The sequence below is a fragment of the Rhodamnia argentea genome, chromosome 3, assembly GCF_020921035.1.
Source record: "Rhodamnia argentea isolate NSW1041297 chromosome 3, ASM2092103v1, whole genome shotgun sequence".
Classification (NCBI taxonomy): Eukaryota; Viridiplantae; Streptophyta; class Magnoliopsida; order Myrtales; family Myrtaceae; genus Rhodamnia; species Rhodamnia argentea.
In genome coordinates this window covers 10,351,784-10,376,016 of record NC_063152.1, presented here as the reverse complement: position 1 = coordinate 10,376,016, position 24,233 = coordinate 10,351,784, and the positions used below count along the sequence as shown (strand labels likewise).

General features: G+C 38.3%; 3 protein-coding genes across 3 annotated transcripts; 2 read left to right on the top strand and 1 right to left on the bottom strand.

Moving 5' to 3' along the window:
- The first annotated feature begins 474 nt into the window (after positions 1-474).
- LOC115750383 (glyoxysomal processing protease, glyoxysomal) lies at positions 475-7,584 on the top strand. Its single transcript, XM_030687698.2, has 14 exons — positions 475-621; positions 764-810; positions 928-1,102; positions 1,463-1,510; positions 1,635-1,712; positions 2,109-2,243; positions 3,225-3,323; positions 3,452-3,555; positions 4,295-4,380; positions 4,464-4,558; positions 4,651-5,359; positions 6,005-6,200; positions 6,703-6,797; positions 7,095-7,584. The coding sequence occupies exons 1-14, from the start codon at positions 556-558 to the stop codon at positions 7,346-7,348; spliced, it is 2,187 nt and encodes a 728-aa protein (XP_030543558.1). The 5' UTR covers positions 475-555; the 3' UTR covers positions 7,349-7,584.
- A 1,218-nt stretch (positions 7,585-8,802) lies between these two features.
- On the top strand, positions 8,803-12,922 carry LOC115750387 (mitochondrial arginine transporter BAC1). The gene is given in 8 exon segments (XM_030687702.2): positions 8,803-8,941; positions 10,685-10,774; positions 11,294-11,395; positions 11,544-11,648; positions 11,747-11,845; positions 11,917-12,111; positions 12,219-12,317; positions 12,432-12,922. Coding segments are annotated over 8 exon segments (918 nt in total). The 5' UTR covers positions 8,803-8,848; the 3' UTR covers positions 12,567-12,922.
- A 4,405-nt stretch (positions 12,923-17,327) lies between these two features.
- LOC115750426 (squamosa promoter-binding protein 1) lies at positions 17,328-20,504 on the bottom strand. Its single transcript, XM_048276525.1, has 2 exons — positions 20,023-20,504; positions 17,328-17,713 (listed from the first exon to the last, which is right to left on the bottom strand). Exons 1-2 carry the CDS (start codon positions 20,355-20,357, stop codon positions 17,596-17,598), a joined length of 453 nt encoding a protein of 150 aa, XP_048132482.1. The 5' UTR covers positions 20,358-20,504; the 3' UTR covers positions 17,328-17,595.
- Positions 20,505-24,233: the final 3,729 nt, after the last annotated feature.

The window sequence follows — 24,233 nt, the reverse complement described above, 5'->3', positions numbered from 1 at the left end:
ATTTACTTCTCCACCTACATTTTCCTTCTTATCTCTCCATTAATAACATTACAAAAATTTAACAAATAATTTATAACTTGTTTAAAAAATTATGAGAAATGCCTATTTCACGTAATTCGCTTTGATGTACCGACAATACTATCGGTAATATCTTTATTTATAACAGATTGTTAAATATATTTTCTTGATCACTTGAGTTTTTCATGCCTCACGTAATTTGAAATTTATCTAATTTAATGACAAAAAAAAATATTATTTATGACAAAAATATATATATCATATTATATGAAATATAAAAGGATAAATTCGCATTTAATTTATAACATATATATATATATATATATATATATATATCTCTTTCGTTTTCAGAAAATTATCCATCCAAATCGTTTATCAGCCTTCTCCAGAAGCGAGCTTCTAAGCAGCACAAGCTATCTGTCTATTTTCCTGCACATGCCAAGTCCAACCAGCGGCGACTTCACGCTGATGTGAGGGAAGACATGAAACCTCGCAGTGAATTCTTTCGAAGACAACTTTAGATCCCAGTTTCTTGAAATGGGTTTGCCCGAGATTGTCCAAGTTGCCCGAGAAATTTCCGTCATGGTCCGAGTTCAAGGCCCTGTGAGTCCCTCTCTCTTTCTCTGTTCTTGCCTGCAAATCTCTCCATCAATGGCTATTTCGTTTCATTTTTCGGTACACACGATTGGTTTAAATGTAAGTTTGAGCTGCTCTTACGTAGCGCAATCTAATCGTTCGATTTCAGGACCCAAAGGGCCTGAAGATGCGAAACCATGCTTTCCATCAATACCAGTGAGTGAATTTTTGAACTTTCTCTTTTTTTTTTAAAATTCTTGAGCCTCTCGATTTGCAGTTCAGTTCATGTAATCATGGCATGAGAGAGTTTGATATGAGTCTGTATGTGAATAGGTCTGGGATAACAACTCTGTCAGCTTCGGGTATGTTGGTGTCCAAGGGTCTTTACAACGTTGGATTGGCGATTCGAGCTCTTGGTGATGATAATCAGAGCGGAGCATTGGTAGTCACCGTCGCGTCAGTGGTTGAGCCTTTTCTATCATTGTGGCACAGGGAGAACAATTCGAAGGTTGAGAATATCTCGTGGGGTGCGTTTGGTTCTAGAGAAATGTTTTAGTAATTGACTTACCGTGTTGATTTCTCCATTTTCTGTTACATTGTTTTAGATTTGATGGGCTGTGTACTTGTCATAAAGTCGCTTTTGTTGTTATTGCATTTGTGTTTATCTTGAGAATCCTCAGGTATTATCCTGTTTTTTCTCATTTCAATCTTGAGCCTTCAGAGAATTTGATAAAGCAAACTGGTTGCGGAACATGTTTTCTTAGCAGTTTTCTGATAACAGATATATTCTCTGCAACCAACCACACCCATTTCTGTTCTAACAGTTGCTTAATTTCACTTTGGCCTGGACTTTTGTTCTCTACGGCAGGGCCATCCTGAGTTGATTTCTGGTGCTCAGATCGACATTTTGGTGGAGGTAGTGCTGGAATATTTTTCATGTTGCTTCTGTATATTTCATTATGTTTATTTGAAATTGATGCTTAGTCCTGAATTTGTTGATGTCTAAAGTCCTGAATTTGTTGATGTCTAACTTATTGAAGAACACCATGGGGGCAGAGGACACTGAAGGACTGGATAGAGAAGTCCCTTGTTGGCTAAGTGCCCAGCTTTTAACGTTGGTAGGCACATAATCTTCTAATGTTCTTAATTGGAAACTGAAGAAACTTGCGTGGGAAGTAATTTTCTGTGTTGTCAAGAGTGTAATGAAAGCTTGAAATGAGAGCTCTGACTTTTTCTTTTTTTACAATTTATGTTACTTGATTTGAATCTAAAGTTCGCTGCTTTGAATTTATGCGGGCTGTTGGGGAAATGAATTTTGATTATTAAAGAAAATTCTAGCCAACTGTAGGACTTTGCCTTTGACTTCATGAATGTTACTCTACGTTGATGCTCGGTCACTTTCAATGGGTGATCTGCCTGACGCATCTATCATTTCTGTTATTGCCTGCCTTGATTGGTTTACTATTTGTTAACACACATCGTCAGGCATAAAGGCATAATCTGCTAATTTGCAGGTTGATGTACCTGGCTCCTCCCTTGCATTGCAGGCTCTAGTTGAAGCTTCCTCTGGCTTGCTGGGTCATGGTTGGGAAATTGGTTGGTCTCTGGCATCTAACGACAGCAGTGCACAAAACTTTACAGGGATTCAGGTACTTTCTTCCTGAAGCATCTTCTTGTCCATGTCTTGCTTGTTGGAATTACAGGGTTAGATATTTATTATATCGATAACAGTGTATGCGAGGATTAAGTGCTTACCATGATCAAAAAGCATAAGTTGATGCCTGCTTGTGGAGGCACAATTTTATTTCGTGTGCATTAGGACATCCATAGCCAGCAGCATGATGTTTAACCATGACTTAGCCCACCTTGCCGCTTCTACAAGACATGATGCTGGCACGGCTGTCAATGCTTTCACCTTGTTGTGCACCTAAGGTGTCTATATGGCATGCACCCCAAGGTTAAGTAGTAGACACCTCATCTATGACTTTGTTCATCTGATGTGTGCCACAAGGCAGGATACTCCCCTTGATGCCTTAATGTACACTTAAAGCTGACATTTTTCTTTGGCAAATATGTCAATTGATTTTGAACTTGTTTGGCATTGTCTAAGATGTGATCTGATGAAGTCATCGACATTTGGAAACTATGGAATGTGAACGTTTGTCAACTGCTTCTCAAAGAGATGTGACTGTCACTGACCGTCTACTTTCAAGAGATTTATGTGAGGTCTTCTTTTGGAACCTATGCTTCTCAGGCTGTAGCATTTGTGCTGATTTGTAAAATCAAGTCATTGTAGAAGTAGCACAATTGGATGCTTAAAATCTATTGAAAAAATCTGAAAGCCAGTTACTTTGGTTTTTCCTGTCCCTTGGGCAGAAATAGAAGGAGAACAAGACTTCTCCTTTCTGATAGTTCTGTCATTTGTGGTGGTTGTGTATTTGAGCAGACATGTGGTATGTGATAGTTGTATCTTTGGAACTAGAGAGAAATTAAGCGAGATCATGTATCACTAGACCATCAATTTTTTATCTAGGGTATAGCCCAAGTTTCATGTTGAAGTTCTATAAATTTTGCAAATTTGTCATTTATCCATACCTATCTGATTGAGATTGAAAACACCTTTAATGCAGAGCCAAAGGCCTATGGCACTTGAGGAATCAGCCAATCCAAGTTTTATAGGGAAGTCACTCACTAAATTTGCTGTACTTGGGGTTCCCCTATTCTCTCAGGTGAGTTTTTTTAGCATGCTACTGCCAGATCTTTCATGGGATGGTATGAGCTCCGACCCATTGTTCTTCTGACCTTGCTATTACCAGCTCTATAAAAGTGACAATGATATATGTTTTCTTGTTGCTAGAATTTGCCAAACATAACTGTGTCGCCTTCAATTAAGAGAGGGGATTTTCTTTTAGCAGCAGGTTCTCCATTCGGTATCCATTCACCTGCTCACTTCATCAACAGGTGATATTTCCAGAATGATTTTCTTAAATCTCACATAATTATTGTTTGTCCTTCTGGACAAATATTTGTTTGGATCTTTACCATGACTTGTGATGACGTTAGTCGTCACATGATTACTGTCACAATTTGCTGTCATTTTTTTTAATTTGTGGTGAATCAAGATCTTGATATCTCTGAGAAGATATTTTCTCTTCTAACATCACATACTTTTCAACTTTGATCTTTGTTATCTACCTTATAAAGATACATGGTATCTTCATTTGGTGCCGTTCACCATCACTTGAACTCTTTATTGTTCATATTGTGTTTTAACACATCAAAAGGTGATGCACGTGGAGATTATGAGATGCTGACATGTAATTTGTACAGGTACATGGTTAATGTTCAATTCTTGTATCAAATTGGGTAATTCAGCATGATGTTGTGATAATTAATTGATAGTTTGGAGGTAATTCGGCATGATATTGTGATAATTCGGCGACACATATAATTGATAGTTTAATCCTTCTACCTTGGCAAAGAGAGCTTATTCTATTAAGATTTATATAGGCTAACAAACATAGATGTTGGAATACTTTCCTCCGTTTAGTCTATTCTATGTACAGCAATCCAAACTGCATGGATCTCTGCATATCCAAAGTGATAATTTGAACTTTTGAAATCTCTTCTGCTTAATTTGAATCCTGTAATTCTTTGAATTTGCATTATTTGTAGATCTTATCTTTAGTTTTTTGTGCAGTATCTCAGTGGGAACCATTGCCAATATCTGTCCACCTGGTTCACCCGACAAATCATTTCTGATGGCTGACATTAGGTGTCTTCCTGGTGCGAGCATGTCACTAGTTCGATTAATTATTTTTATTCATTCTCTTTAGACATAAGACACCAATGTGATTACAATTTATCAGGCATGGAAGGTGGTCCTATTCTTGACAAGAATGCGGATCTAATTGGCATTCTCATAAGACCATTAAGGCAAAAAGCTAGTGGTGCAGAAGTTCAGGTAAATTGATCAAATATATGTTCATTCCTCTCTTCCATTCCTGAACAGTCTTGCGGATGATGCATCATGCAAAATACTAGCCTTGTTAACAGCTTTTGGTTCCATGGGAAGCCATTGCAACTGCTCGCGCTTATATGCTTCCAGAGGAGCTTAAGAAGGCTGGATTGCGGAACTGTCATAACCTGGGGAATCCAAACAATCAGGGGAAGGCATTTATCTATAATAGTGACCTGAAAGGGCCCATAAATTCCATTGTCAAAGATCCTTCTTGCCCTTCCTCAGCTACACTTGAGAAAGCGATGGCTTCTGTTTGTCTTGTGTCAGTTAATGACGCTGCGTGGGCTTCTGGCATTTTGCTGAATAGTGAAGGCCTCATAATGACCAATGCTCACTTGTTGGAACCATGGAGGTTCGGGAAGGCAACTCTTAGTGGTAAAGAGAATGGAATAAAATCAGGCTGTCCTAGGCCAAGTGGTCGCAATACAAAGCAGGGGAGCGAGGATATGGGACCTAGTATATCAGGATTTGGAGGGTGTTTTACAGAAGATAAATTCGCAAAGTACAGCTCAAGTTCGCTTTACAGTGGTCATAAGAATATACGCATTCGCCTGAATCATACTAGACCTTGGATTTGGTGTGACGCTAAAGTAGTGTACATTAGTAGTGGGCCTCTAGATGTTGCCCTATTACAGCTTATCCATGCTCCTAATCAGCTGTCCCCTGTTATTGTGGACTTTGCATCCCCACCTTTAGGCTCAAAGGCATATGTCATTGGACACGGTTTATTTGGACCAAGATGTGGTATGTACATTTTCTCAGTTGTCTCTTCTGTTTCTGTGCTTTAAATGTTTATTAGTAACTTGCTTGGTCATTTGGGCATGTTGGAACTTGGAAGGCATCTTGTGTACAGTATCTCTTGTTGTTCTCCATGCTCTCATTAAATGACCCCTCTGCATTGTTATTGGCCTGTCATTAGTATCATATAAATCTGAGAATGATTTCTCTGCTGTGGCTTTACATCTAAAGTTGCCTCTGCTACCCACCCTACTGAATAATGGTGAGAGTTTCCATTGTCGACTTCTACTTTTTAGCAACTCAAATTCCTTTGGGGTGTATGCTCATTGAAAAGCACCTAGTAGATATTAATTTTGTTTCCGTGTAAAAGTTCTTCACCCTACAAAGTTTTATTGATCAAGTCACAGTCTGGAGTTCCAGATGTAGTGTGCTTAGATTAAATAATTGTTACATCATGCATATTTATCCATTTGAATCATGCTGTTCCAGGGTGCCTGTCTCTGAAAGCCAGTAGATAAAAGACGCACAGAATGAGATTGTCTTAAATGTGATTGTTTATCATGGTTGCGTCTCTTGAGAAAAAACATATAGTTTTCTACAATTTTCATTTTGCCGCTGGACTGTTGTGCTTACTTTGAATGTCTATACCAGGCTTGTTCCCATCTGTATCTGTTGGTGTGGTGGCAAAAGTAGTCAAAGCAAAGCGGTCGTGCTTCTCTCTTTCAGTGATAAAGGAATATGCAGGAGACATCCCAGCGATGCTTGAAACAACTGCTGCTGTTCATCCAGGTGCTAGTGGCGGTTTAGTTGTCAATTTCGGCGGTTGTATGATCGGCCTGATTACAAGGTATAGCAACAACGAAATAATGATCATTTGATGGATTATTCTGAACTTTGAAGCAATGCTGCTGGTCTTAGTTGTTAGCATGTCAGTTCATTGATGTTTTCCCCTTTCAAATTCTTTGTAGAAGTTTGGGTCTGGCAATATCTAAGAGCACGTGTGCATTGGGGTGCTATTCTTAAAAAAAGTTGCCATTCTGAAGACTGTGGACTTGGATTAATATTCTGACCAAGAAAAAAATAAAATAAAACTTGGTTTGGGACATTAGTTTTCATGGTGCATGACCTCAATTCTGACGTATGTTAGTTAGTTGTGATGTTACCCCTGGCAGAGAAAGGGATGTTAGGATTCAAGATGCAAATCATTATTGAACTTGGCTGTGGTCGACTCTTTTATTTCTCGTGTTTTTACATCTTTTTCAGTTGTGAGTTCAGCTAGCTCTGCTTGTTACGCTATTGGATCTTTGAATGTTGAGTATTAATACTTAACGAGACAAATGTTATCATAGCAACGCGAGGAGGCATGGTGGAGGCACAGTCATACCACACTTGAACTTCAGCATTCCTTGCGCGGCTTTGGCTCCAATCTTCAAGTTTTCACAAGGTGACTTTGCTTGATGTTGTTTCTAAACATGCCTCTTACTGACACTCTGCAGTATAGGTTTAATGCAGTAGCAGGAGGGAAAATTCTTGAAGTATGATTGACGTTATCATGATAATTTGCAAAGAAAAAGGCTAAAACTGGTATAATAAGTAGGCTTGCATAAAAATTTGTTATTTGGACCTGTGCTAAGGCCTCTTATTTTTGGTGGGAGTCGAGTTTTTTTATTCTTCGAAGAATTTGTTGCATATGCTGACGGAAGGAAAATGCTTGCCAAATGTGGCTTTCTCAACCTAACAGATATGCGGGATCCGACGGTCTTGCAAGATCTTGATCAGCCAAATGCGGAGATTTCTTCTATCTGGGCTTTGATGCCGTCACTAGCTCCCAAACCGCACCCTGCTTTGCCTCATTCAACACCGCAAGATAAAATGAAAGAAGGGAAGGGCTCTCGGTTTGCCAAATTTATATCAGACACCGACATTTTCAAGAGCTCAACTGGAGATAGCAAACCGGGAAAACTTCCTCTTGAGAATGTACTGAGTAAGTTGTGATGTCCAGCAACTTCTCGGGGTCACCAATCACCACAGATGCGACAATACCAAGAATTCTTGGGGCTAAGCTGCGGCAGCATCTTCGGGAAGAGATTTGTTTGTCCGAGGAAGATGGTGCTCTCATTGAAAGCTGGAATGTCTTAGCTCTCGGTCTTGACCTTGGTACTGTAGATGTGCCGGTGCGCTCAAAAGATGTTCTCCTCACTGACTGTAACTGCAAATTAGTCTTGTTTCCATTTGTATCACCCAATTTCATTTTTGTTCTCTTCCTTGCATTGTTGTGAAAACGACTGCAGTCACGGTCGGCATTATAGGAGTCGGCTGAGTTTTGCAGGGCAAGACTCTTCAGTTCCGTTCCCGCATTTTCCCAAGGCGCAAAAATCGGAGATCATTGCAGTCTTTTTATGTGGCGATGGCACAGGACCATCTTCATCCGAATGGTTCGTGTAGTCCTCGTTCCTTTCCTTCGGCTCGCGTTGTTTGGTCTTGCAGTTGGGGCATACTCTTTACTCATTTCAGAAGCTTTGGACCGAGATGCTCTCCGGCTCGATGGTCGAACTTTCGTTTCATGGCGAAATATATTTGAAGTTAGCACTGCCGATCTCAGGTGCTCGTACACTTTGTAGATAACCTGCTTAAGTAGCTTCCAGGGATCGTCTACCTATCGAGAACAAAGCGCAAATGGTCGCGACCAACCTATCCAGAGATGATGATATCCAAAACTTTTGCATGAGGATTTACGTAGACTCGACTGATGAAATGTGTACTTAAGCCATCTTGCATCGACAACATAGACATATGCACGACCCACAATTCTAATTGTTCTATTAAAGTTGCATGATGAAGCAAAAGATAAAATAAAATAAAGCACCAAAGGTACAATCACATTATGTTTCTATATCTGTCGACTTACCTTTTTATTAACGGTCTATTTGTTTCGCAAAAAATATAGTACACGTTTCTAAAAATATTTTTCTCAAAATGATTTGTCATATTGCTTTTAATAATTAGCCAAAAAAAGTTATTTCATTATCATTTATGCCCAAATATCTATGTTGACGACAAAAATATTCTTTAGTAATTCGTTTTAGAAAATATTTTCTAAATAGTTTATTTTTCGCGAAACGAAGGGAATCCTAAATATATCTATATTGATGCATAGCACGTGGCACGAGTATTAGTCTAGTATAACGTAAAGACGGGACTAATTGGCTCGATGCATATGGAAGAGACCACGGCATTGTCACTCGTAGAATTTTCGCGGGGATGCTCAATCCATGCCTCAACTTTTATTTTGGTCAATTGAGTCCTTATACTGTGATTGAGGACTCAATTGAAAAGAAAAAAAAATGTTAACGGACCGAATATTGAAGTCTAATAATAAATGGTGCTGTGCAAGAACCAGGCTCTCTCTCCTGCGCTGCAACTTTCGTCCTCCTCTGTCTCTCTCTCTCTCCGCACTTGACGATCCAGGAGAGAGAGAGAGAGAGAGAGAGAGATATGGCGGAGAGCTCAGGCTACAAGGAGTATGTCGCCGGATTAGTCGCCGGAGTCGCCACCGTGGTCATTGGTCACCCCTTCGACACCGTCAAGGTAGTTCCGCTCTCCACTTACTCTGCGCTTCCCATTTGCTTCCATGTGGGTGTTACGGGAAATCAAAATCCGGAGAATTAGATTTAGTCAATCTCATCGTTCGCTCAATCAGAAGCTTCACTCCGAATGGAGAGAAAGTGAAACCAATCGGCCCGTCTGTCGTTAAAGTTTCAAGCTTTCTTGATTGGAAGACCTCGGTTGTAGAGGTCTTGTTGTGACGATGTGGCGAGCTACATGCCTGACTGGCTAATAAAATGCTGTAAAAATGCTCTTGGAACTTGAGAGCTTGATCCGAACTTGCTTGAGAGTTGTTGAAGGTCACTTGTTGGAGTCACTTATAGTTCCACTTGAGACCATGTTAGGAGTTTTGATGGCAGAGTTGGCATCGCAAGTTGGCGAGACCAATGGAAAGAAAAAGGCTTTGTGCATTACCTCTGTATTTTTTAGTTCGTGAGTAGGGCATTCCTTCGATTCTAGAGGCATTAGTTGTTGGAGTGAGATTGAATCAAAGCAGAATCTATAAAATGAGGAAGTCCTACCTTCACGCAATTCCATGTTTTGGTTAGAGTGTGTGTCTTTGTATTTTGTTTTAGGGATGGATGCTTGAGACTTCTCAAATTGTTTTCTTAAAAAAAATTTAAATGTTGACTTTTTGCTCAAATGCATAGCTTCATTCTCTTATACATAAAATTGCTTGGTGCCCCCTTGGTGTATGGCTTTGTATGGTCCTGGCGCTTGTTCCAGAAACATTAGTTATTTGTTTAGAAGAGGCATTTTCAAGTGTAGAGTGGGGAAAAGGAACGAGTTTGGCTGTTTAAGAACCAAAAGTATGTTTGAGAGATTTTAAGGCTATAAGGTGTTCATAAAAAAAGAATAGACAATGGAAACCGTCCTTATCTAGTTCTTTGTATTTAGCCTAGGTAATTGTCCGATTGCATTAAATGTTTTCAATTGTTGGAGAAACAAAAAACCAGAAACAACTGAAAGCATCATTTGCTTTGTTTTTAAGGTACAAGAAGTCTTATTTCAAAGTGAGAGTCATAGAAAACGGTAATCATAAATTAGATTGCCTGCAGGTTTACACCTTGTTTTCTGTTCTAAAAATAGAAAAGTAAATTCAAGTGCAATTGTGATGATTCCATTATGTTTCTTGTCTAGTGCAATGCGCAGCCTTTTAAAGCTTGAGTTAAGGACATAGTGTTCATTGCTTTGTCATTAGTGGCTCATTGGTTGGCAGAGTGTTCTGGTTATCAGTCGGCCTTACTCAAGGAAGAATAAGCTTGATGTCTACTCACTGATCACCATCAATGATTGAGCACATTGGAGTGTTGGGTGTATCGATTTGACATTTTCTCATCAATAAACAATGTTTTTAGCATAGCTTGTCAATCCGTCCGCTTTCTAGCATGAGAAAGAATAAGCCTGACATCTACACTGTCTTATCCATCCTATTCCATTATAGTTCCCATTCTTCTGTTCCTGTATGTGTCTTGGAGAATATATCATGTACTCACGTTTCCTGCCGTGTAATGGGGGCAAGTCTTAATGCAGCTAATATTTAGCTTCAATATAAGTCAACGTTTGTATATTCAAATGCACACATATTATTTACAGTTTGTGAACGCAAAGCTGTATCAAGAACATAATTACTGATGTAGATGCAATGCCAATGTCAATAATTGGGGTATTTTGTTCTATCAATCTCCTGTTTACGTGCAAGCTCTTCTTCATTTCTTATTTCAGGTGAAGCTTCAAAAACACAATACTGAAGTTGGTGGAATCAAGTATAGAAATGGTTTGCATTGTGCTGCACGAGTCCTAAAAACTGAAGGAGTATGTTTCTTAAGCTTGGCCTTTAAGTCCATTTAAGTGTTCTATCTCGTAAACTGTGGCTGTTGGATTGTCATGGGTTGACATATGATGGTATATGCTCACCATTGCATTGTCATTCTACATACAAAAGGCTATATGGGTGTGGCTTACTTTCAGCACAGCACATAAATAAGAAAAAGGACAGAAGGGATTCAGCTTGTCTTTTTTAAATTCCATTTGCGCTTCCTGAGTTGATAAATAATGAAAGAAATCTGCTCCCGCTCTTTCGGTTGTCCGCAATCTTCAAGGGATAAACTCATAATTCCTGGAGGGGGTAACAAAATGAGACTGTTTTCTGGAAGTGAATAATGCATTAGAAACGGATATTACCAAGTTAAGACCTGACATTTGGGTCGTCTCTGTTTCATACTTACTGATCATGACTGCATTACTTCTTCTATCTGTACTTCAAATCTGTCTTTTATCTAAGAGAACTATGAAATAAATTGTTCTTCTAAAAGAAATTATAATCTTTTGCAGGTTAGAGGTTTGTAAAGAGGAGCTACTTCATCCTTTGTTGGAGTGGCCTTTGAGAGTTCACTTCTTTTTGGAATTTATTCACAAACGAAACAGTCTTTGCAGGCATGTGAGAAAATAAGTGAGCAGCTTCGATGGATTTTTTAAGTCATTCATTTGCTGAGAAATTATTCACATTGAATTCCTTCCGGATGTGTTTATAGCTTGTATTTACTCTTCATATATGTCCTTTTTTTTTTTTATATAAATAAAGAGGGGCTTGCAAACTGATTTGCCTCAACCCCAAGTCATCATTCCTGCTGCAGCTTATGGTGGATCTATCATCAGTTTTGTGTTATGTCCATCTGAGCTAGTCAAGGTAACTTCACTCGGATGATTTAGGCAGGACATGGATTTTGTCCTGTTATTTTTGTTGTCTCCAATTTTCTTTTCCCTACTTTGACATTTCATCTCCAGTGTAGGATGCAAGTTCAAGGCACTGATTCGGTTGTTCCGAAATCCAGTAGATACAGCAGTCCTCTAGATTGTGCCATTAAAACCGTAAAAGCCGAAGGGGTGAGAGCATTTGTTGTTTAGTTGATATGTCAATCGAAGTTGTATTCATCAAGTAATGGGAAAGTATTCAGGTTACAGGAATTTTTCGTGGAGGTTTTACGACGTTGTTGAGGGAATCTATAGGAAATGCCGTCTTCTTTAGCACTTATGAGTATGTTCGCCATTACATGCACTTGCAATTGCATCTGAATGCTGATTCATCTCAGCGCAGACATCTCATTGATATTGGTATTGGGATCGTGACTGGTGGTCTTGGTGGGGTAGCTGTAAGTTACCTTTGTGAAAGATTATTGATTTTCTTGAGCATTCTCTTTTGGTCATCTATGTCGGCATTTATTGGCGCCGCTACTCACTTTCTCTGTTCTTTCTACAGTTCTGGTCTGCTGTTTTGCCCTTGGATGTGGCCAAGACGATAATTCAGACTACCCCTGATAGAGATGCTCCAAGAAATCCTTTCAGAGTCTTAAACTCAGTAAGTATCATGATCGGGTGCAGTAGCTGCTCGTATCTGATATAACGTCGTTATCCAATCGGGCATCTTTTCATTTAAGTCACACTTCTATGTTTCATCTTTCTCTGGCTGTAGATTTATAGGAGAGCGGGTCTTAGAGGGTGTTATGCAGGATTCGGTCCGACTATAGTTCGGGCGTTTCCTGCTAATGCAGCTGCCATTGTCACCTGGGAACTGGCCATGAAAATATTAGGTATTCGGCACGACTGAGGGAATCCATTCACTGTGTGGAAATTATCAAAGTACTTGTGTTGCTACCGCTGATTGCAAAAGCATGGCAGGTTCTTCAACAAGATTAATGAATTATTTGGAGAGTGCCCTTTCTTTTTCCATCTCATTCTGTGACCAATAACTGGGGTTTCCAACCTTTCAAAACTAATCTAGTTCGGTGGATGGGTGTTTTACCAGTATTTCGACTCTGAGACTGTAAAATGTAATTCAAGTCATTCGGCACATTGCTTCACAAGATCAGAATTGTTAAGGCTCCTTTTTTGGGTTTGATTGATGGGCTTTACCACTCGATTGTTGTGTTTTCTATGAGGATTCTGTACGTAGAGTAAGGAAAATTTAGTGCAATGTTATTGAAATGCGGTGTCTGTTCGACTTTTCGTTGTTTGGTGAGTTGTGAGAGAGAGAGAGAGAGAGAGAGAGAGAGAGAGAGAGATGTCAATGGTGGTTCACTTGGTAGAAAGGAATCGCGACTTTGCCTGTGGAGGGCGTGGTTGCTCTTTGATGAGAGAGAGAGAGAGAGAGAGAGATGTTAATGGTGGTTCACTTGGTGGAAAGGAATCGCGACTTTGCCTGTGGAGGGCGTGGTTGCTCTTTGATGAGAGAGAGAGAGAGAGAGATGTTAATGGTGGTTCACTTGGTAGAAAGGAATTGCGACTTTGCCTGTGGAGGGCGTGGTTGCTCTTTGATGAGCCTCCATCAACGACGAAGCATTGCAGCCTTGGCCTCAACTTGGAGATGGAGATTTCTTAGCCGCCTTTTGTTCGATATTCTCTTATCAATAGATAAAAAGGTACAATGTTCTCAAGATGCAAGTGTTTTCCAGGGAAATGGAAAGATTGAGGATTTGACTGCAGTTATATTTGGAGGCATTCGCCGAACTTACTCACAATCGTCGAACCTCTGTAACAAAGACTGTTCAAAGATTTGGTGACTCCAAAATTTACCGGGGTTCGTCTTGCCTATTGTTAGAAAGAAGAGACGAGGCACGTCCTGTTGGATCTATCATTGGAGCATGCCATTAGATTAAAGTGTAACAATGTTGAGCGATCGGGAATGCCAAGAACGGACGCATTGGAGAGGACACTGTAAAAGCGCTCAAACGCTCCGTGGCCGGTGCATAGATGCACGGGCTTAACTAGCGAAAAATATCTTCGAGGATGGATTCTTGGTCTTCTTATATCTTCGATACGGCGCCAGAGGATTCCGTTCCTTGGGGGTCTCGAAACGGGAAGAGGAGGAGAAGCTCTAGCTGGCCAATGGAACTAAGAAGGAAAGAGTAGCCAAACTATGCGAAGCATGTATGAATATTTCATCTGACGCTAGATGAGTACTAGGAGTGTGATCCAGCCTCCACTCAGAACACCACCTTATCCTGTCGGAAGAGATCGATTCTGACAAATGCCTCTCCTCTTCACTAGTCTGATCCATCAGGCCCAACTCTAATCATTGTCTCTTCGCTCGACCAAGAGGGATCGTCCGCCAATCCGACACCAGTTTGCTTTTAGTAAAAATTATCGTAATTATGCTAATGACCAGCAAAATTCTACAGTTCCGAGCTAAAAAAATATTAACAACAAATAGGTTTTTCATCGTTTTTAAATTTCTATTAACATCGATAAGTATCAAATGTTGCCAGCAAAACAATGTGACTGGCCAATTGAAACCGAATTTTATTTAGATTGGTTGTATATTACCATCTTTTTTTTTTGTTTAATAACTTGGCAAGTTTTGTTTGCAAGGAACTTATCAACGTTTTAAATTTATCAACTTTTGAACGATATTAACAACGTTACTTTGAGTGGTTTACTGATTTTTTTAATATTTAGTATAAAGTTTAGGATACTTACAAGTTAGTTATCGACATTTATTTTGGTTGTTAGCAAATTGCAAACCTTTTTGACGATTTACTAATTGTTAATTTTGGACTTACCTACATTTTGAATTTACCAATTCTTATATGAAATTGCCAACCTTAATTTCAGTGACTTATCATTTTTTTCCAGTTAAATTGGTAATCAACATTAGATTATCTACTCTTATCATAGTGCTTACTAGCGTATATTTGCTTACCATTTATAAATTCCATGTTTTCAAATGACTTACTAATTTTTATTTGCATCACATATCTATGTTTTAAATTGACCACTACTGATTGTTGTTTGCGCGACTTATCTACTTTTCTTTGATTAAGTTAGTAGTTTTTATTTGAATTGCTTACTAATGTTCATTTAATTGTCCGTAACTTGCAACGTTTTCGATAACTTACTAACTTTCATGTACATAACGACAAACTTTTAAACTTTGAAGTTCTTATTTCAAATTCCTACTAATAGCATTTATTTAATTATTTTAAATTATCTACTTTTGTAGAGCGCGTCCGAATAGACTTTTATCTTTTGCATTTTTCTTGATCCAAATTTTGTTACAGATGCTCTATGAACCTTTTTAATCCAAAACACTCAAAATTTTTACAACATTTAATTTTTGACGTGTTAGTAGATTCATATACATATCATTTTATTTAATTTGAATAATATCATAAATTTGGTGGGCACAAGAAAGTACTTACTAATCTAATAGGAAATTACCAACCTTAAATTTTCTTGATTACCACCTGTTATTCTAGTTACTTATCTTCGATTTGTATATCACCAAATTTTCAAACAACTTAGTTACTTCTAATTATGTAGCTGACAAACATTATATTAACCGTCATATGAAATTACCAACCTTGAGTTACAGAATTACCTAACCAACTCATTTTGTTTGAGTTATTTACCAATATCTATATGGTTGTTTGCAAAAATTGCCAGCTTTTCAAATTACTTACTAACTCTTATTTGCATAACTTTCCAACTTTATAGATTTATCAACTCTTATCAATTTACCAATGGATTCTATGTTACTCTTATTTGAGTTATTTTCAAACATTTATTAGGTTGTTTAATTGCCTACTTTTGTAATAATTTTGCTAAGTTTTATTTGGATACCTTACCAGCAATTTAAATTTACCAACTCTTATATTGAATTACCAAACTTAATTTAAGTGACTCACAAACTTTTTTTTTATTAACTTAAATTTAAGTGACTCACAAACTTTTTTTTATTAGGTTACTAACTGGTGCATTACCAAACATTATACGAGTTATTACAAATGTTTGCTTTCTTTGCCAAATAACCTCCACCACGATTAAAACTCCCAACGTAGATGTTGAATAATGCGATAGGTCATAAGCTACACTAAGGAGAGAGGGAACACCGATGCTTATTTGATTCTTTGTAAATTACTTGCGTTTCTAATAATATACTAATTTCTCTTCACTTAGCTTACCAGCATTTCAAAAATTTCTAACTCTTATATGAGATTATCAACTTTAACTCGAGTGACTAATTTCTTTTCCTGATTAAGCTATCATTAGTTTTAAGTTTTCAACTTTTACATTAGTTAGTTAATTTTCAAAACGTGTATAAGTTTCACAAATAAAGATTCATGAGATAATAATTTATATTATTATAAAAACGTTCATAAATGTCAAAGAAATCATATAAAAGTCGGTAAGCTATTCGAATAAGAGCTGATGACTTCACAGGAATGGATAACTTAATCAGATGTGATGTTGGTGAGTCAATCAAATAAACATAGGTAATGACTTAATCAAATGTGGTGCTGGTGAATCAATCAATTAAATGTAGTAATGATTTAATAAACAGCTGAAACTATGAAAATATAGGTAAATTTCTCAACTACAAGAGCTGTGGTCTCGCCATGAAATTGTTCACGCGTCATGTTGTAGAGATCCGAGCATGTTTCGTACGCTTAGAGCCCACATCTCTATTGATTCCTAAACCACTAAATTGACAACATGGTGTTGCAAAGAAACAAACAAGGCCAATCAAAATTCAAGATAGGTGTGTAGATTATCGTATGTCCTACGCAGGATTATGTGTGACCGATAAATGCTGCAGGAGTTCCACAAAAACCACTTATGTTATGAAGGTTTGTGATACTAATGAAGGTAATAAGACATGCTAATCAAGCATTGTCATGTCGTGTACCAGAGGACACATACACAGTTCCTTAAGCTGTCTACCTTGTTGCTACAGCTGCAATAGTGACAGAAAGTTGTCAAGTATCATGTCAAGTGCTTCGTCCGTACATTTCTGTGGCTTTTTTTGTCTTTACACAGCGAAACTTGGGGTGGGAGGAAAAAACAAGACTCTGAAGATGACGGAGGTGGAATCACATCAATCAAACCCATCCACAATTATGCTAGTTGCCCATTAAATGTACCGAAGAAATGTTAACCCTTAGGAAAGCACAGAGAGAGAAATCGCATGCGCGCAAGCATTAAAAATTTAGAAAGCGATAGCCTAACTTGGAATGGGGAAAAGCCGGGTAACAGTAAGAGAACCTACTTCGTTAGCTTGGAAGGCTAGGGGTTATAATCGACGTTGACTTAAATGAAAATCTATTTATCGCATCTCTGAAACCTAGTTAACAAATAATTGAGGTCTCTCATTGGGTTCCTTGATAGATATATCTCTGGCTGCCATTAAATCAATTTTATATGCATATATTCCAAGAGAAGGTGTTGTCCAAGCTAAATATTGTCAAATCTTTCTACCACGATGCCTATTGAACTTTTATGATAGCACCCTACAAAAAGAATTTATTGCTTTGGCGTTGTGAGAAATCAAATGTTCATTATAAACAGTTTGCGACAAGAAAAAACGAAAAGAGATGGCCGAAATGATACTTTAAGCATACTCTTTGAAACAAATGCATGAATGCAACATCAAGTTCAAAAACATTGCTTAAACGTCACGACATTCAAAGAGTTGAGGATTGACAGAAGAGAGAGAGCATGCTTAGAAGATCACATAACTGGAATTCGGGTCTTAATTCGATCCCCAATTCGGTTGTAAAAGAGAGCATTTGACGAGGAGGGGAAGAGATTCTCCCCCTTTCGTTTGACTCTGGCTTCGTGAAAGTCTTGCTTCTTATTTTTCAGTTTGAGCCTTCTCCTTGATAATCATAGGAGCTTTTGCGCCGCCGCTCGTTGTGCCCAGCCAGTCTCTTCCGGCAGCTCCTTTTGGTTTCGTCGAACTCCGACAGCTTGTGGAACCTAGGACACGTAGCAGAACCCTTTTTAAGAAGGAAAAACCTATACAAATGTTAACAACTAGCAAGAGGAAGACATTAGGCCAAGGAAATGGACATATTCTTTTGGCCGGAGCTTCGATACGTTGAGAACTAATTAAATGTAAAGATTAATGCAATCCCAAACAAACTCACTCCATTTCCTCAAAACAGACGGTACAGAATGCAGTTTGATGCGGCTTCTCCTTTGCAGGGTTGGGCCGTTCTTTCTTTCACCTTTATCTGTTTAGGCTAACCTATGGATGAAAGTTTCGCACGGGATAGGAGCAGGAAATCATGAGACAAAAAATCTTCTTTCCAAAGAGATTCGACTCGGAACAATTGCATACGTCCGAGGTCCACCGTGAAACTGAGTTCTGAGGTTTTTTCACCGAGTTTGTCTGTTTCAATGAACAGTAACTTCAGCACGACCTATCAATTAGGTGCTAAACTGCCGAGCATGGAGTCATCTTGTGTAAGTAAACACCTAGAGGGCTTTGAAGTTTTCCATGAGACAACTGTCCATGGTGCTAAACTCGGGACTTCTTATTAAGCTTCATATTATATGAATGTATTCCATGATTGCAGACATAATAAGCATATGCAATATGAAAAGGAATTGCAGAAAATATAGGGAAGTTCAATTTGCAGTCTCCTGAATCTTGGAGGTGTTTTACTTTACACCTTGAACTTCTAAAGGTTCACACTTTATCCTCTCAAATGTTCATTAGATTGCACTTTCAGACCCATTCGAGAAGTAGCACTTTTACTTGCCTCAACCTTCATTTTTGGGAAACCGCTTTACGCCCTCAAGTTAGTTCCCATTTTTCCCTTAAAACTTTCATATTTTAATAGGACGTCTCGCCGGCATAAAAATGAAAGTCCAGGATTAGTAACTTGTTCCTATTCAAAGTTTGGAGCGAAAATGACATGTTCCTATATAATTATGAGGGAGCAAAATATCACTTTTGAAGATTCAGGAGTAACATGCACTATTTTGAAATTCAGGGTTTCAAATAGATTCTACTTTAATAAATATCGGTTTGTTTTTTGACCCTTCAAACTTTTGGAGTAAGGTTCGTACAATCAAATAATGAGATAATATTATGTCAGGAAATCTGTGTTTTCGGTTTCTCACAAAGAATCATGTCTCGATTGTTGATTTTCCTCTTAGTCATGTAAGTATGGAATTACTACGTTTCAGAGTCTCATCCTTTCTGCTATTCACCTTCATGTGAACTTTCAAAAGCTTATGGTAACGCGACACTCCGTCACGAAATAAGATGTGTACCCTCTCAAAAGGACAACCTTAGTCCTTGTGTCGGAAGCATTACTTTGTGATCGTGGAATTCGTCGATCTCACATGTACACATTCTTAATTTGCACATGATTCAACTAAACCCCCTTCTTCTACTTAGCGCTATGACTAATTTCTGTCCTAAATCTTCTGGTCTCCAACAAGATCCTTGTGAAACCTCTTGAAACCCCAACCAAAACCAACACCAAGAAAAGAAAAGCCCTTCTGCTTTAGAGAAAGAAAGTGTCAATAAAGACAAAATGCATGACAAAAGAGCGACCTTTGTGAGTGTTTTTCCTTTTTCCTAGGACACAAACCCTGACCAGGCGTGACACTTAGATGAACGTACCCTATCTCTTAGCTTTCCTGTTCATTCATGTGAAGAAGCGCCATTAAGGTTTGATTCTTAGGACGATTTTAGGACAGGTTTTCTTGGAGAAAAAAACAGGCTTTCCTCTGAATTGGGGAAGCCGAAACTTTTAATTTTCAATCCAAGCAACTCTCTCTCTCTCTCTCTCTCTCTCTCTCTCTCTCTTGCTGCATTAGTTGTATTTTTGGCCTTTAGGAGGACTTTCTTTCATTCTTTGACCTGTATGAAAAACACTGACTCTTCGACAGTTCAAATCATCGTTGAAAAAACGAATACTTTTCGGCTAATTTAACGACACAAAAATTGTAGATCTCTCGCCTTTTCCTGGGTACTATTTAAGGTGTCAAGGGTGTGATATCCAGTATAAATAAGAACACACAAGATCATAGATGTAGAAATAATCAGAGACTCGACGCGCACTCGAAGGTGTAGAGCAATACCTTTTTCATTTCACTTCATGAATTAGTAAGATTTCGCGCACAAGAAATTGCGCGGAACCGAAAAGAATCTAAACCATTTTTCTACTTCTAAGTTTCGAATCGAGGGAGATCTACCCAATTCAAATAATTCGTCGGTGAAACGAGTCGGAGGATCCCTCATGCGAACATGAAATTTTAGGGTTTCTAACCTGCTACATTGTTGGCAAAACCGCTGCTGGAGACCCGCGACCACGACAACCGGCTCCTTGGCGTGGAACTCGCAGACCTTGTGCCGGCGGTGGTACCGCTTGGCGTCGGCCATGTCGGTGGAGCAATTCTCCGCCTGGCACGACGGCGGTGGCGCCCATCCGCTGCATGACCCGCCTTTCTTGCTAGACCTAGCCGTGGCCGCCCTCGATCTCTTCGTATCGGCTTCGCTGCTCTCGTCTTCGTCTTCCTCCTCCTCCTCCTCTTCCAAGTCTTCGTCCTCCGTCCTGCGGTCCTTCAAGCTCCTTCTGTCTTCGCCTAATCCGGGCGATTCCATCTTCCTCGGAGAAAAGAAAAGAAGAGATTGGTGTGGCAAGAGAACAGGAGAAGAGCAAGATTCAGATATAGAGGGGATGAAAAGGACAGTTAGTGAGTGTGAGGACCACAGAAGCCATTTCAGCTTTTACTCAATATCATTCTCTCTCTCTCTCTCAGTGTTTTTAAGGTTTTTGAGGCAGCTTATGAAGGTGAAAGTTTTTTCCAACATAAAGTTTGACTCAGTCTCCCAAAGGAAAAAACACCAAAGTTAGTCGCTACAGCAGATGTACCTAACCCAGTGAACCATGAGCCCCACCTTTTTTTCAGACTCTTTACGTGACTGCTGGGGTAGGGTTTTTAGACAGATTTTTTTTTCTAATCGCTATTTCTAATTTTAGGAAGTGGGGCAGGAGGCGCATGTAATAGGGATTGTCCTAGGAAACATCCTTTTTCAAAAGTTTAACCTATGAAATAGACGGATTTATCTATATAACATAATTTTTTTTTATCATCCTCCCCGCTTGCACGTATGACCCTATACATGAAGCATATGATATAGATGAAATTATGTTAAACAGGCAATTGTATACAATGTCAAGGAAACTAACAAATCAACAAGAAAGATAGTTGCTCGAACCTTTAATCGATACTATGTTGAGCAAACAATTTTCCTCGAAAAAACTTTAATTATCTGCAAGTGGCAAGCATTATATTCATCAGGATGAATTCAGCAAGACTACCGAACTTTTAACCTGGTATCACTCTACACCCTCAACTTTTAAAACCATCACGAGTTTTAGTCTTATTGCTAGTTAGACTCATCTACAGTTTAATTTTGTCACTTTATATATAAAGTTACCAATTTTCGTTAAAAAGTACCCTTTCAAACACCCACCAAAAACCCTTTATTCAAAATCGCGACCTCTCTCTTTTCGAGCTCTATAATTAACACCCGGTGCCACCTACCACTATCTTTGTCATTGTGGCCATAGCCTCATATATTTATATATAAAAACCCGACGGTCTTTGTCATCGTGACCTATTTATATGTGTGTATAGTCAAAGCGGCCGGCGATGAGTGAAGAGAGATTAGGATTCATGTTGTCGGGGATTAGGGTATTCATGGTGTGGACGGGAGAAATAAGGTTTTTAAGAACTTACAATGGAATAGGGAAATTTGGTCCTTTTGACTATGAAGCTTTTAGCCTCTATGAAAATTAAAGTAGCATGAGCATGAATGCGTTACCCAATTACACACATCCTCACATAAAACCCAATTTACCCCCCCATAAAAACCCAAAAGTTTCTTCTATCGGGAATATCACGATCTTAATATTTTCAAGCCATTCAATGCTTTTTTCGTGCATGACTTACTTTCATTGGAGAATTTTATCTAATATCGTCTCTCATGCTTAGTTATGTACATCAGCAAATTGACGAATAGATTGTCACATTGTTTTACAATTGGAAACTTAAGGTTTTGGCAAGATTCGTACTAAGTGACACTGAATTTCTCCTAATTCCGAGGCGGCGCTCAGTAATTTTGCCGCTACGGATTTTACGGCGGCGGGGCCCCTTCTTTATTGCTATGTAATGGGGACGACTGACGACCAGAGTTTCATTAGGTCAATCAAAGTCAAGCCTCTTTTTTTTTTTGCACTAAAGTCAAGCTTCTTTGAGAGGGTCAAGTTTTTGACTAAGACTTCTCTTGCAACATAATTCGCTTCAAACAATTCAACAGATCTCTCTCTCTCTCTTTTTACATATATACATATAAGCAAATACTAATATTTCGAGTCTTGTTTTAAAAGATGAAACATTTAATCTGAAAATGCATTATATAGTATATTGTTCACCTAAGATACTAACTTTGAACAAATATTTGGTGTGCGAAGCATTTTGTTACTCTCAAATAATTCAAGAGAGCCCTTTTTGTAAATATCGGATGATCTACAAGAGAGAAGAGAGAAAATAGTCAATGGCTATATCTTACTTAGAGGTGTCAAATGGGTGGGTTAGGTCAATAGTCAAATATGGTCCGATCCATATTGACTCATTTAATTTGACCTATTTTCATACAAGACAAATCTAATGAGTCATACTAGACCCGACCCGACCAGTATTAATTAAACACTTCTATAATTAATCAAATCATTGAAATATTTTTTTTTATAATTTATTAAAATTGGTAAAATAATTTCATGCAAGAAAAATTTTATAGTTTTTTTCAAAAAAATATCTTCTTTTATATTTTTTAAAAATTATTTTTATTAAAAATTTTATTTCATTTTCCTTTTTTTCGGGCTCGAGAGAAGGAAATCGGCGATTGGTGGTTCGGGGGGTGGTTGACGGCATTCTACTTCTTTGAACAGTTTTTATTATTTTCAAATTTATTTTTAATTTTTCTTTCTTTCTTTTACTTATAAAAATAAAAATAAATATAAAAAAATTTAAAAACATTATAAAAGATATAAACTAATAAATTTTACAAGTTAAGTGAATTGTAAATGGGTTGGGTTGGTCTAGCTAAATGGATTCAAAGACAAACCCATTTACAACCCACATATAATTAAACTTAAAATTCATATCCATTAACAACCCATTTATTAGATATTAACTAACCCACATTTGACCCATATTCAATAATATGAGTTAAAATATGGGTTTTCAATCCATATTGACGCATCTAATCTTACTCCATAACTTGATAAAAGAGTACATGGATGGCTCTATTTATAGAATATGAGAGATGCCAACATAACCCTAATTTCCTTATTTATAACCACCTACTAACTCTTAACTATTATCCATAAATATGCTTGAACATTCCTTCTCAAGCTGGCCCGTCCAGCTTGCATATGACAACTGCAATTTTCTTTCAAAGTCCGCAACCAAAGTGCCATGTAAACCTCCTTACACTAGATAACGTCACAGCTACTTGAACACTTGATGACGACTTCGCTCGTTGATGACGCTCGAAATTGAAAGAGTCATATCGAATAACGTCTATGGTAGGCACCATTAAATATTGGCCAGGATTGGGAAAGTTTCTAAAGACGAGGTGCTGCAGATTGAACACTAACAACACCCTAGAAAGCCTTTTATCCCCCTTCTCTTGGGAATTGAAAAGGATAGGAGATAAAAGAGAGACTAAAATCAGCAATCTAATGAAGACAATAGCTTGATTTTGATGGAGAAGCAGAATCGATGGCCATGATCGAGAAGGATGGGTAGCGAAATGAAGTTACTGAACAGAGGAGCTTGACTTGTGGTAGACTTCACGTTACAAGGACGCCGGCAACAAGACAAACGAGGCCAGAGGAAGTGATATTTCTCCTTGACGACTATAGAGAGACTGGCAACTCAAGAGATCAGAGTTAAAACCACGAATAGTGATGGCCTTAGGTTCCGTTTATTATGATTTGAAAAATATTCTCTTAAAAATATGATTGCATGTATCATTTGAAATAACTAGTCAGCGAACATATTTTTATTACCGATAATAATTTGTATCTAAACACTTGTATAAACGATAAAAATATGTTTCGTTCATTCTTTTTTTGACAACAATATAAGAGATTATATTTTAGAAAATACTTTTTAAACTACCCATTTTTCGTAAAACAAAATGAGCCTTAGGGGATGAATGATAATCATTATTTTTCAGAAATAGATTTCTAGCTAGAAATAGTTTTTTCTATTTCTGTTTCTGGATGAGTTTCTGAGCAAAAAAATGTGTTTGATAACGACATAAAATTTCTACTTTTGAAAAATGTGTCGGTCGGCCGCCGACGGGGGGCGGTGGTGGCAATTGGCGGCGGCCGGCGGGCGGTGGCGATCGGTGGGCGGTGGCGGCGGTGGGAGGCCGGCGACCGGTGCCGGCGATCGGCGGCCC